The sequence below is a fragment of the Corvus moneduloides genome, chromosome 5, assembly GCF_009650955.1.
Source record: "Corvus moneduloides isolate bCorMon1 chromosome 5, bCorMon1.pri, whole genome shotgun sequence".
Lineage (NCBI taxonomy): Eukaryota > Metazoa > Chordata > Aves > Passeriformes > Corvidae > Corvus > Corvus moneduloides.
In genome coordinates this window covers 9135680-9149379 of record NC_045480.1, presented here as the reverse complement: position 1 = coordinate 9149379, position 13700 = coordinate 9135680, and the positions used below count along the sequence as shown (strand labels likewise).

Sequence of the window (13700 nt, the reverse complement as noted above, 5' to 3'; positions counted from 1 at the left end):
ACCCCTGGGAAGGCAGCTACTCTTCAGTTACGGCGAGAAGACGACAGAGCCAGAATCCTCTGGGAGACCCTGTGCAGATCCTTTGTAGTCCATTGGCCTTTACTCTCTGACCCCACCCCCTGTATCCCTATAAAGCCAGCCCCCTGCCCCTGCGAGGGCAGAGAGGGCTCGTCCCTGGCTCCCCTTCACCAGAGTACGGACCAATAAAGCTGCCAATAAAGCTCCCTCGTGCGGAACAGCTACACGGGCTTCTCGTCTCTCTCTGGTCTGGCCTGGAGGCTGCCCTGCAGAGCTGAGCTGAAATCACGAGCTGACAATCACTTGTTGGGGTCCCTCCCCTGCCATGTAGCTCTGGGAGAGGGGCCCTGAGGGGAGACACGGGGTTTCCCTGCCCCTGCTCAGCCTCGTTCCCATTGGTTGTTCTGTGTTCCCCTGTGCGGGCAAGGACCCTCAGGCCCCATGACTGGAACAGTTCCTCGGCAGAGCTCCGGCCATGCGGCTGGAGAAATAAACATCTCTGAAACATCTAGAAAGAATCAGTCCATATATATTTCTTTTCCATGGGCCTCATTGTTTGATACATCGTGTTACAGAATCCCCACTGTAACAATCACTAAAGAGCTGACAGCTTCTGCACGGGCCCTCCTAGCCAGCAGCTGAGGGAAGACGCCGATCCCCGGGAAGGCAATTCATTTTGGAACCATCTCTCCGGACAGGTCACCTCCTCCTCGGTCAGAGCTACTGACCCCTAACCAGCTGTAATACGAGAGTATATGCCATTCTCCTTTAATATACAGGCTTATGACCCTCACAGAAGGCTGTTGTACCTTTTCTCCTACTTCACAAGTGCACTGGCACAAGCTTTTAACTTGAATGCAATTATCCAGTAATTACAGCATTCACTCAAAAAAGAGTGAAAACCTGGAGTCAGACACCAGCACTGCATGAAGTGGTAGCATTCACCACATTCCGAAGGGGTGTCTTAGTACTACTTAATAAACATAACAACCTTGTTCTATATCAGCTTCTGAAGATACGATTTTTCATTCACCTTTCAGAATGCTGTTCATTGGAACATATGCAGTTTGTAAAAGACAGGAGAACTATGATTTGGGACTGCTGCTGACAAACCAAGAGCTTTCCAGTACGTCTGCCATTCAGAAGTGTCTAAAACACTTCCAGAATCTCATTTTTCAAGTGCTTTGATTGTCTTCCACCTCAACCAGTATCTCCTCTATTGATATCTGCAATGTGCTCCTCCCCAAAGAAAGCAAACTTGAGGTATTCGACCCCAATCACAAGCCCTTGCCTCAACCCCTTCCCTTGACATGCTGCTCTTCATTACATTTATCTTTTTATCTAAATGTACAAACATTCCCAGGGCTGAACTTCACACTAGAAAGCCATTTCCAAACCTGCTTGCCCAGTTATCTTTTCATTGCATTAATGTCCCTTTTACAAAACCAATCCTCCTGTAACATATGAAAAATCTGGGGGTGGCACAGAGTTGTTTACAAGATCCATTATGTTGGAAATGTTCTCTTACAAAAGGAACCGAATGATCTAACCAATACTGCCTCGATCCTATGCCTGCACATATATCATTTATCATCTTCATCTGTTCACAAATAACGTCTTGAAATCTCAAAAAGCTGTAAAAACAAGATCACCGTATTTCATTCCGACTGCAACTAGAAGAACTGAAAATACATAAAGGACAAACTCTACTATGTGGAATAAAAAACAATTCAGCTCTGTTAGGACAACAATTGACAGGGCTGCACACCACAGCTGTGACTTTACTCATGAGATTCATGTTGATCATTCTTCTGGCGTATAAAACCTCCTTGATTTGACCTCCTTGTCATTATTTTTATGGATGCCAGTGATTACTCAGTCACAAGGAAAATTGTTGGCATGCTGCATTAAGCTGAGTAGCTCGCTCATGTTCAGAAATACTATGGCTTCTTTTTCAGAAAGGCTGGTACCTGAATTATAAAATTCAACTAAATGACTAAGAAGATATTCTAGTACTTAGCAAAAAAAGCAAGAAAACAAAGAAATACAATTATTCAAAGCATTTGAGACACTAAAAGATTGAGTCTTTTGGGAGTCTTAATTTCATCCTAAGAATTTTCATGTACACTCTCTTAAAACTCTATTCAGATTTCGGTAGCTGACATGCAAGTTGAGATGCAATGACAAATCTCTTTACTGTTCTTCTGCTTTCAATACCACTTTGCTCTTCTCGCACACAAAGAGAAAATGACAGATAGGGAAGGGAAGCAATTCTCTTGTATGTTAAAACAATTGGTTCAGTTATTTGTTGATTCAATACTCACTGTTATATGATTGTAAATAAGCTGAGACCAGCCAAAGAGATCTGCTAATCTGTAGAAAGCTGCCAATTTACATCGTAACAACTTCTCCCCTTTCTCGTAAGCGATGGAATCCGATCCCCTCAGATCATTCACTGGTGTTACCATGCCAAGACCTGAAGAGGAGAACGGGTAAAAAAGCACAAGGTGGGTTGCGTTCAGTATCAGTTCAAACCTAGCAACATGCACCACTATTATAGTGGTTGTTCTTACTGGTTTATATGAACATATTGACCTAAGAAATGGACAGCAAATTCTCATTCCTATAATGTAATAATTTATATTACACAAATATATTGACAATCTTGAGCAAAGTTATTCAACTTTGGTAGTCTCAACATTCATTTCCTTCCCTACTATAAATTAGTGCTAAGGTCACAGTGCATTCCTTAGCAAAATATTTTTTTCCTCTCTCAAACCAATGATTTGTAAAATCATGTAGATGTAAAAAAAATCATGAAGATGTAAAATACATCTTCATAGTTTAAAGACAAAATGTAATCCTAAATATTCCACTTTTTGAGACACAGAATATTCCTGACAAGGATAATTACACACCTAAAAAGATGCACACAGATTCATTTAATTAATAAAAATTAAGTACAAGCTAGAGAGAAGATTATGGTAAATAATACACACTATGCAGTGAAATTAGAAATGTGGTTAAAAGTAACTGTGAAAAAACAGAACCAGGCCATGATACAGTCAAAACTAAAGATCTATTTTGGAGCATAGGCAAGGATTTATTTTATCTTAACACAAAACCTGTGTGTACATGCATTCGCACATTCTGGGTTTTTTCCTTCTTTGTTTTGCTAGCTGATGTTTCTTGTCTAAAGCTTCACTTAACAGGAGAAAGCTGCAAACAGTATTTCAATGGCAAAAATAATTAGTTTCTAAAGACCTTCATTGTTACCAGACTACTAACCAGTGTTTTATTTTCCTGCAGACAAACCATGTGGTAATTAGCAATATTTAAATATTTAAAATTTTTATTAGGACTGACTTATCAGGCTTATTTTTCAATTACGATATCATCCTTGAAATAGCTTTTGATATAAATTATATACATGAATCACATTGCATACCACCGCGGCATTTAGAAACGAATCTATTCATGTGTTCAGTGTTCGTGTGAGCGGAACACAATAGCATTTGACCTTCACAGTACTTTTTATTTCATTCACACTGCCTTCATTTTAAGCCTTTCAAGAAAAGAAAAAAATTAATTCAGCTCTGATCACTGAAGGTGCACTCACTCATGTTTAACGCAGCCATTCCGCCTTGAGGTGCTGCAGGGTAGACATTTGGTACGTGTGTTGTCATGAAATCCGCAATTTGCTGTAAAGCCAATAAACCTGTTGGGTTCTTCCCCTTCTTAAACTGTTCCTGGATCATGGATTCCAATTCTTCACAAAAGGCCTAGTAACAAGACATTGCACGTTGTAATGCATGTTTAAATGAACTTCAGCCTTTCATATTCAGCTTCTATTTAGCACTTTGATGGAACCATCCTACACCTCTTCTGAAAAACACCGCAGGGCAGAATTACTGGTGCATACTGTAACTTCAAAACATTGCTCTCTGGAGCTCCAATTATATGAGTCACTCGGGGCTTTTTTAATGGAAATTCCAGCATTCTCTCTTCAAGTAACACCAAAAGTCTTTGAGCCTGCTAATACGAATTTCTGGAAGGAGGAGAATGTACAATCGACTTGAACACAAAATGTGAAAGTAAAAGTAGCAGAACCAGAAAAGAAAATCTGCCACTGTGGCTCACAGGGAACTGAGCGCCAAGAAGGCATCCAGGAACACAGAAAACAATGAACATTAAATTTCTAAAACCTGTTTAGATGAGGGCTTGTAGGGCTTGTTTATATTTTTCCTGGGGTTTTTTTGTTTGGGTTTTTTTTTAATATATTTTAACTTGGAAGGAAGAAAATAAGTTTTTACCACTGCTGATAGCTCCTGTTTTTGACAAGAACGCTGGAATTTGTACCGAAAGAGAACTACTGCAATCATTAAGTGATTATTTTTTAGTTAAGTGATTTATTAATATTTTGATAAATCAAATGGGTTGACTTAATAGAAAAATTGTGAATGTACCACCACATCTCTATTCCAAATGAAGTTGTGTCACGTAATGTTTTGTATCTAAAGTCACCCACTAATCATTACAAATGGAACAAATGTCATTTTGGGAAATCTTGTTTGTGTACTTTCTCCCCAAGGGAACATCTTCAATATTAAATGTCAATCATTCATATTTCATTATTGTGCACCTTTCAGAAAGAGATATATAAAAATATTTCATATGTCCAAATCCCAAAAGAAAAACTGAATACAGGACAGACCTGCCTTGTATAAGCTACTCTTAAGAAAGTCACATTTAAACAAATATATGAAACCAGTGAAAAAATGTCTCAACAAGGATTAGATGGAAAATATGAAAAAAATGTCAATGATTATATAGAGAATTCTGTAAGCCACACTGAAGAGCTGCTTCATGAGTAGACCATAAAAATTCAAACAGATAGCATGAGGAAAAAAATAAGGAAAGGCCAACAAGAAAAAAGAATAGATGGATCTAAGATACCACAAAATTCTCCAATACTGTACTGCTAGTAAAAATAAAGGTATTAAAGTTGTCACTTTAAAGATGAAGCATTTTTTTTTTCTTACTGGGCTTTGAAGAATCATGGAGACTCTCTTCTTCTGTTCCATCATGTTAAAATCCTGGCGAAGGTCAGGTGCCATATTTCTCTCTCTCAAATATTCTGGATTATTTTCATCAACTCGATCAAAATACCTCTCTTTATGAGGGGCTGTTGTTGGAGGTGGTGAAGTCACCACCCCCACACCAGAATCACCATTCATAGCACAGTTTTAAGGAACCTGTGAAGAAGGACAGAGAAGAGGAATAAACAAATCAAGCAAGGAAAATATTCATGTGTTTCTACTTTCAAAGTAATAGTTCAAATCCATCTAAAATTAGCACATCTTCCCAAATGAGAAACCCTGTTTGTGCGAGTGGAGAGCAATATTCTAGAGTAGGAAAAAGGATCTTAATATACAAGATCAGAAAAGTAGGCTAGCATATGTGAAAAGTCTAATATGCTACATAAGTTCATGCAACACAAAACTAAAATGAGAGCTCCCATTTAAACTAATTTGTTTAAGTTGTCTGGCCAGACTGATATTTAGAAGCATGGAAGTCCTTCAAACCTTCTCAGAGACAATTACAGAAGTTCCAGACATGAGGTCTAAACTCATTGGTTAGGGGCTTTTGCCTTTTCATTTTTTCTTAAAAAGCTAAAGCAGACATAAGAAAAAGAATATTGCATAAATCAGAAATTAAATCATCACTGAAATTAGTATATTACACATGTTCATTAATACGAAGAATCAGCCTCACCAAAACATGCTTGGACTGCCAACACATTTCTGGATACAAACTCAGAAATCCTGACTTTGCAACCCAAAGTGTGCTTTTCACATTTATTTTAGGTCCATGCAATAACATGCACATCACTACATTAGCATGTGGTTTTTGGAATCTGGAAAGCACAGACACACACAGCCCCCACTCCCTGATCAGGGTTCCTTTCAGTTTAACATGTTGTAGTCAGCAACTGCCTGCATCTACCAGAAAGGCTGAAAGCTCAGCCAGTATTGCTCATACGCACCTCCTTCTTCCACTCACAAGAATTCCTTTGTGTAACATTATCCCAGTTTTCTGGGCACAGTATTACAACCCTCATTCCAAAATCCTTCTCAGAAGAATTTTGAAGCCTTCCACTAAAAAGACAGTTCAATAAAGCCACCCTCACAACACTTTGAGATTCAAGCCTCCAATTCCTGGTCATCTGACATATCAAATTACAACTAAGTAGAAAAGACTGTATATATCTTAAGTAATTATTCACCATCTACATCTATATTAGTAAGTTCTTATATACGTCTCCATTCTTCTGCCATTTTTAGATTTTTCTTAGGGATTCATCTTAAACTGGTTTTAATTTGCTTAGTAATTTATTTGCATGCTTATTAGCTACAACCACTTCAGATGTGTATGCACACAGAAAAGGCAAGTTTACATAAATTTTGAAATGCAGATTATGTTAAACAAAATCATTGCAATGAAGAAAATTATCAACTTCAAGACTCCAGAATTAGCAGATTTCATCCTCTTTAATTCTTACATTAGGAAAGAAGTTTCAAAATTCAACTCATTTCCTATAACAGGATGAACAAACCACTGAACTGAGACAGTTGAACACCATGAGCAAAACAGTCTTTTCCTTGACTCTGCAGAATAGGATACTACTATGAAAATCTATGTTAGCACTTAAATGCTCAACGATTTCCACCCACTGAGTTACTAAATAAACACACAAAGACACCTCTGCAGTGTTTCAAATATTTAATTTTAAAGTTTAGACTTTAAACATCATGGTTGATTGTTTTCTTTATTTTTTAAATTGCTCGCTTTCCTTCACCCAAGGAGAAAAAGGGTGGAGCAAGAAGAAGTAATGCTTTTATCCGCAAGGGAAACAGTTTAGGGTACTAGACCTAGGAAATTTTAAGCAAGTGAAGGTACAGCAAAGTAGACCTCTCCTTTGGCAGCTTCAGATGTCTAATACACTCCTTCCAAGTTCTTTTCCTCCTCACAACCTCTAGGCTGCACCATCTGCCACTTCCTTCCTCAAAAATACTTTTGAAGGCCTGTGAACACTTTTTACAACCTTCTGAGCTCTATCAGCCATACTACTGCCTCTGCGTCCAGGGCTTTGTTGAAAAACAACAGTTTGCAGACCCAAACATGTGCCTTACTCTCTTACAGTAGCAGCTCATTTGGCCCAATCAAAGCCTGAACTTCAGCAGCCTCTGCTTATCAAAAAAAATCTGGGAGTTTAGAAACAGCACAACAGCAAGTGAAGACAACTGGAACCACTTAAGTAGTTCAGACTTCATACTGTACTCTGCAGAGAACAGCCACAAATGTGTCTTTACTTAAAAGCAAAGCATAAGAAAAGGAAGAAGTTTGAGCTTACCACCAGTAGACAACAGCCTGCTCCTGCCTGCTGAGACATTTGATGTTCAGGCTCTGTTTAAGTGTCATGTTGTTTATGTGCATGCACAATCGTATTTAAACTGTACTCACATCTGCAAACGTAATTTTGCATTTAATTATTTACACTAATTCCATCTTACTTTCAGAGTACCAAAACGTATTTCCAAACGAATGACACACATAATTTATTCACTCTTTTCTACTCACATTGGAGAGAAGCTGGTCCCTAACAGCCTGCAAAGGGAACATGAAAATGGGATCACACTGTCTTGTGAAATTTGCATTACTCCTCCATTCAAGCACAAGATGGCATTCAAGAAGGTCTTGGGAAGCTATTACTACTTCACCACTATGTAGTGGCAATAATTTCACATGAAAATCAATGTTTAACATTCAGAGATCATTTTATATCTAAGGTTAAATATCTATTTCATAGCTCAGTTTTGCAGACACCCAAAATTAATGGCATCCCCCCAGCAAGGTCTACTAATTGTTTTAACATAACTGTAATAATAATTGTTTGCTTTAATGGCTGTCAGCTACTGATGTTAAAGGGATTGACTTTTGAACTAGAAGCAGACATCGTGACAACACTTTGCAAAGCCACTGAAATTTATTTATTAATTTCCTTGAAAGACTCTTTGGGAGTAAGGCATGATGAACTCTCCAGTAAGAGCTTCAGTAATATGAATACCAATAAATAAATAAAAGGAATCTGAACAGTGAAGCTGAACACACACGGGGAATGGCCAGTGGTTCTGTAAACTGGAAGGTCACACTGAAAATCACAACAGGCTGCCCAGGCAGCAAAAAACCCCAAACAAACAAACAAACCAACCAAACCAAACAAACAAAAAAACCAACCCAAAACCGCCTGTCTTCACACCCACAACACTTCAGTATAGACAGTTTCTTTCTGACACAGTGCACTACAGCCCCCCAGTAAGATAAGCTGTAATGCCAGAGGACTTTCTGCCACGATAAGTGTTTCTATGTGAGAGCCTGTTCTAACACAACTGTGTCAGAAAAAGCCACACCCTTAACTGAAAAAGCCATGGATGGAAAATGTTAAGAGCACAGAAAAAAACCTTCTGCCAGAAGCAGTTAATATCAAATATAGACAGAGGGAACAGGATCTATTACTACAGGGAGCAAAGGAAAACAAACAGATGTGATAAAATCCAAACAGCACCTTTTAGTAACAATTACATCCATTCTTCTAATACCTATGTACACATAAACACTGTGGTGGTCAATGGACCAGCACATCAAAGGAGAGCCAGCAGCCAACTCGCAGCACAACGTATTTATCACGGGGCATGCGGATGTGTGTGCAAAACTGCTATAAACAGGTTGGTTGTGAAATACTTTTAGGAAACCAGGTTTATAAAATTTATAGCTCATTTACAGGTACTGAGCACTGTTTACAAAAAACATTCTGAAATTGCTATTAGTATTTCAGGTTACTTTTGTTATTCAAAATCCCCTTCCTCCCCATTCTTTTCTAACCCAACAGTTTCATTAAAGGATTCACCTAAGACGAATGTCACAGAGTTGTGCTACAGAGTTTAATTTAAACAAAAGAATAAAGCTTTAGAACAGAAAGACCATAAAATTTTTCACATTAACATCCACAAAGAAAAGTCTTAATTTTTTTTCAAGCAACTTGCATTCTTCAGTACTCAGATGATGCATATATAGTCAAAGAAATTTAAACAGGTAAGACAGTGAATAATATTCAGTAAGAATCTACAATAAGTTAAGGGTACCTAAAAACCTCACCCTGAAATCTGAAAAATTATATAACTAAAAGCCCCAAAATTGATCTGGGTTGGGATCTTATTGTAGATAATAAACGTATTTAAAACTTTAATATGAAACTCATTTTGATGCATGGAAATTGGGACAAATGTAAGTACTTATGCCTTTGATAGCTTATAAGTTCAGTGTTTCTAACCAAACCATCATAACAAATATTATGTGAACATTGGAAGGATTTAAAATGCCTCACAATACGTACACTAGCAGGGACCAGCTAACTACATTCCTTGGAAAAAAAAACCTTTTGCAATCACTTAAAGGCTGGCTTTGTTTTGTGGTAAGTTGTAATGGGTTGTTTTTTGCTGCTCCACACCCTGAGGAAATAGTTTTTTACTAGGACTTCAGTCAATGGAATTTGAGCTAAAGGCTCCCTCCCACCAAAAGACTGAGGACAGCTCTCCACATCAACACAGCTTTAAGTCTGCTGAGACCAAGTCAGAATAAAAATACACTCTGAGAAGCAGGAAGAAGGTTGTGACAAGGAAACACGAAAGACTTTTTAGAAAGTTCAAAATACAGTGCCTCTTCACAAGACAGCACATGCAAAAAAACCTACTACAATCTGGGGTTTAAGTTTCAGAGCATTATCTGATCAAAACCTTAAAAAAGCAAGTTATTTCAGAGAGGAAGAAAAAAAAACCAAAACAAACCAAACACCCCAAACCTGCTTTCTTCCTGATAGCTTACAGTTTGTACAAAATAACATGCAAGCAGAACACCTGTATGGGACCTTGTGCCAAATCTGCAAATTAAATGAACAGCAAACTTCTCAGCTGCTGCATTCCCAGTCACCACCACCAAAGATCAGGAGCACTCAGTTCCAGAATATGCCACTTTTGAGACCTATTCTGACAATGATATAGTAATTTGTTTTGTATCCATTTTTTTCTGACAGTTCTAGCAGCAAGTTATCTCCACTCACACCAGAACTATGCCACTATGTCTAACAGAGGTGAAAACACATTTGACAAGAAGTTACTTGGGAAAGGACAAAGGGGTAGAAAAGCAAAATAACTCACTTTCTTTCCTGTTGTGCAATCAGCAGTCTTTGAGGAGTAAAAGTTAGCTAAAAATCTCATGCAAGTGACAGGTCAGGCAGCGTGCAGGTAGGGGGAGGGAAGTGAGCTCTGTTTTGGATGCAAGCACAATAGGACAGGGGAAAAAAATGCAAACCAGTCATTTTATGGCCCAGGAAAGAGTTGGGGGAATGCAGAAAGCTACAGAGATTAAATTACTTCATGGGGAAGTCACGAGGTGACAGGAGGGAGGAAGAGGAAGGGATGGATGGGGTCAGGCAGCACTGGGGTGGGGCAGATAAAAACCCTGAGAGGTAAGTGAGCCACTGCAAATAGAGTTAGAGTGAAAATTAAGTTGGTGGGGAGATGACCAGGGAAGTATGGAAGCAGAACATCTATCTACAGGAAAAAAAGGTTTCATTATCACTTGGTGTCTGCAAAAAAATTTAAAAGGTTGCACTGCTAACACTTCACTCAATATTCTGATACCTTCTGGTACTTTTTCCGATTTTCCCTTACTTTAGAATAACATTTGCCAAACTTTCTCCTTAAAAAATTAATATAACTACAATAGGGAAATTATTTACGATTTGCACTACAATTTCCATAGTTTTCAATGACAGCATTTTGGCACCGATGACACTGGATTTGTTCTTGCCATTTCAAATGTTTCCGACTGAACTTTTAAAAGGAAAAGCTGGCATTATCTTAGGAAGTCAAAGAACAAAGAAAGTAAATCATGACTGTACTACTTACTCGACAACGTACTCAATATCATGAACAATTGTATTATTTTTTAGCAAATGTTCCCAAGCTTATGCATCTTCAGAATTTCCTCTGCTCTTTGTTTTCAAAAAGACTATTTCATGAACAAGAACAGTTATTTATCTTATATTGAATGCAGGAACCCTCATTTTGCTTTTTAACAGAGATAATGCAAGTTAAATATGGGACTCTGAAATTTAGAAAAATCCAACACTAAGTTTATATGGCCAAAAGTATTGCATTTTATATTTGTAATATCATGCTTTAGTACCTATGACAATAGTTCAAGAAGCAAACTGTGTTAGAGAACAAGAAAACAAAATAGACCAATTCTATTTGAAATCCACTGACTGTTTAAGCAATTATTTCCTATTTTCACCTTCTCTAAAACACTGAAATCAGAAGCCTAGCACAGTGGGAAGCGAGTGAACTCATGGTAAAAAACCAGGCTAAGCTGCTGTGTTAAGAGAACATTTAAGAAGCCCCCATGATATAACTGTATCAGGTTGTAAAACAATGTAATTGCTGCCTCGCTTTCCCAAAGCCAAATGAAGCAGGTGGTTGGGAAAAAGCCGGAGCAGTTTCACAATAAACAAATCGTGCCAGACCTTTCTGAGCACCTGCAACAAAATAACAGTTTCTGTCAAAGTAGTGAGAGCAGCAGATACTGTTTAACAAACTTCAGCAAAGCATTTGACACTGTTTCCCACAGCCTTCTCCTGGACAAACCAGGAAGATACTGGATGCTGGACTGCAAAATGGGCAGGAAACTGGCCCAACAGGGTGCACTCAGAAGGTGCAGGTCAATGGCTTTAACTCAGTCTGGAAGCCTGTCACAAGTGGGGGATCCCCCAAAAATGATGGCGGGACCCACACTTTTCAACATCACCACAAATAATCTGGATGACAAGACTGGGAGCACCATCACCAGGTTTGCTGATGACACCACACTGGGTGGTGAGGTGGATGTGTCAGAAGGATGAGCAATCTCACAGGACCGGGACAGGCTGGAAGAGAGAGCTGGCAAGAAGAGCGCAGAGTTTAACAGAGACAACTGCAAGGTCCTGCAGCAGTGACAGCACCAAAGAGCCTGGCACAGGCTGGGATCCTTTGCTGAGGGGAACCTGGGGGTCCTGGTGGACAACAAGCTGAACAGGAGCCAGCAGTGAAGCTGCTGCAGCAATGAAGGCAAATCAGATGCTGGGGTGCACCCACAGGAGCACCACTAGCAGAGATGAGAACGTGACCATCCCAAACTACCAAGAGCTTGTCAGGCCACACCTGGAGTACTCCTGTGTCCAGTTGTGGTCTCCACAGTTCAAGAAAAGGAACAGACGGACTGGAGAGGGTCAAAATGAAAGCCATGAAGATGATCAAAGACTGTAGAACCTACTCTATGAGGGAAGGAAGCCTAAAGGAGTTAGGTCCTTTCTCCTTGAAGGAGAGAACACCCAGGAGGGACTTTGTCACACTTTTCCAGTATTTAAAGGCTGGCTACAAAATGGATGGAGTATCTCTCTTCACAAAGAGCCGAATGGAGAGGACAAAGGGCAACAGGTGCAATTTGCACCAGAAAAGGTTTCATCTTGATATAGGAAAGTCATTTTTTACACTGAGAACAATCACCAGAATGATCTCCCCAGGAAAATAGTGGAACCCCATCAACTGGAGCTATTCAAGATACAACTGGGCAGGGTGTTGGATAATCTCATCTAGGTTCCCTTTTCTACAACAGTTTGGTTTAGATGATCTTTTGAGATCCCTTTTAACCAGGGCTGTTGTATGTTCTGTGATTCTATTTAGCATAAGCCCACCTAAGATTTATGCCAGAATTTAGGTGGGCAGATTCAGCTGAGATATTTGTTAAAGATAGCTGTCTAAATTCCGCAGAAGTTTCAGTATATATGGGTCAGAATTCAAAATTCAGTCCTTGCAAACAAAAGGGGAGAAAAGCCAGCACTAAAAACCATAAAAAAGCTAAAATAGAGAGGTACTTTCCCTGCTTTAATAAAGGATTTTAAAGGCCAAAAGTATCAAACTTTTAGAAACAGTCATCACTTAACTCTCCTCCCTGACCTGGAAAATCATCGTATTCCTGAGCTTGGACACTGCAGGAAGCTGAGAATGACGCACGAGGAGGAACGGGGGAGCACATTGTGCTATTCCTCCCCTCACTGGAAGGTACAGTTGCAGCCTATGCTCACCATTGATACTTTGTTTCATGTTAAACCCTAATATGATTTATTAATTTATGATGGAAAGATCAAATTTCCAATTAACAGCTCGTTCCAAGCTAATTAAAAATGGTAAGGGTTCCAAATCTAAAAATTAAAAATAAGATTTAAAAAATCCCCTTCAAATGGTTAACTTATATCTCCTATTAACAAGGTCCCTGGTTTCTTCCCAGCCTTTTAACTTCCCTTCCCCTCTTCCAGTCCTTTCCTTCTCCAGTTTTCCTGCTAAGTAGTTTAAACAACAAACAACAGAACTGCCATTTCTAGCCTCAAAAGATTTTGCGAAAAACTAACAGTTTCAAACCTACTTACTACCTCAACATCAAAATTACCTTGGTTTTACTTCTTTGACTCAGTGACTTAATCTCCTAGTTCCATACACTTCCCACACAGCATTTCTGGAAGCATTCAG

General features: G+C 38.9%; 1 protein-coding gene across 19 annotated transcripts in view; it reads right to left on the bottom strand.

Annotated features, from left to right (window-relative positions):
* ADD1 (adducin 1) overlaps positions 1-13700 on the bottom strand; it is a 63267-nt gene that overhangs the window by 27172 nt on the left and 22395 nt on the right. For all 19 annotated transcript variants that reach the window (XM_032108756.1, XM_032108752.1, XM_032108757.1 and 16 more), the window contains 3 exons: positions 5061-5273; positions 3638-3800; positions 2343-2494 (listed from right to left, as the gene is read on the bottom strand). In XM_032108756.1, the coding sequence (XP_031964647.1) occupies positions 2343-2494; positions 3638-3800; positions 5061-5255 (510 nt within the window). In that variant the 5' untranslated portion in view covers positions 5256-5273. The remainder of the gene's footprint in view (positions 1-2342; positions 2495-3637; positions 3801-5060; positions 5274-13700) is intronic.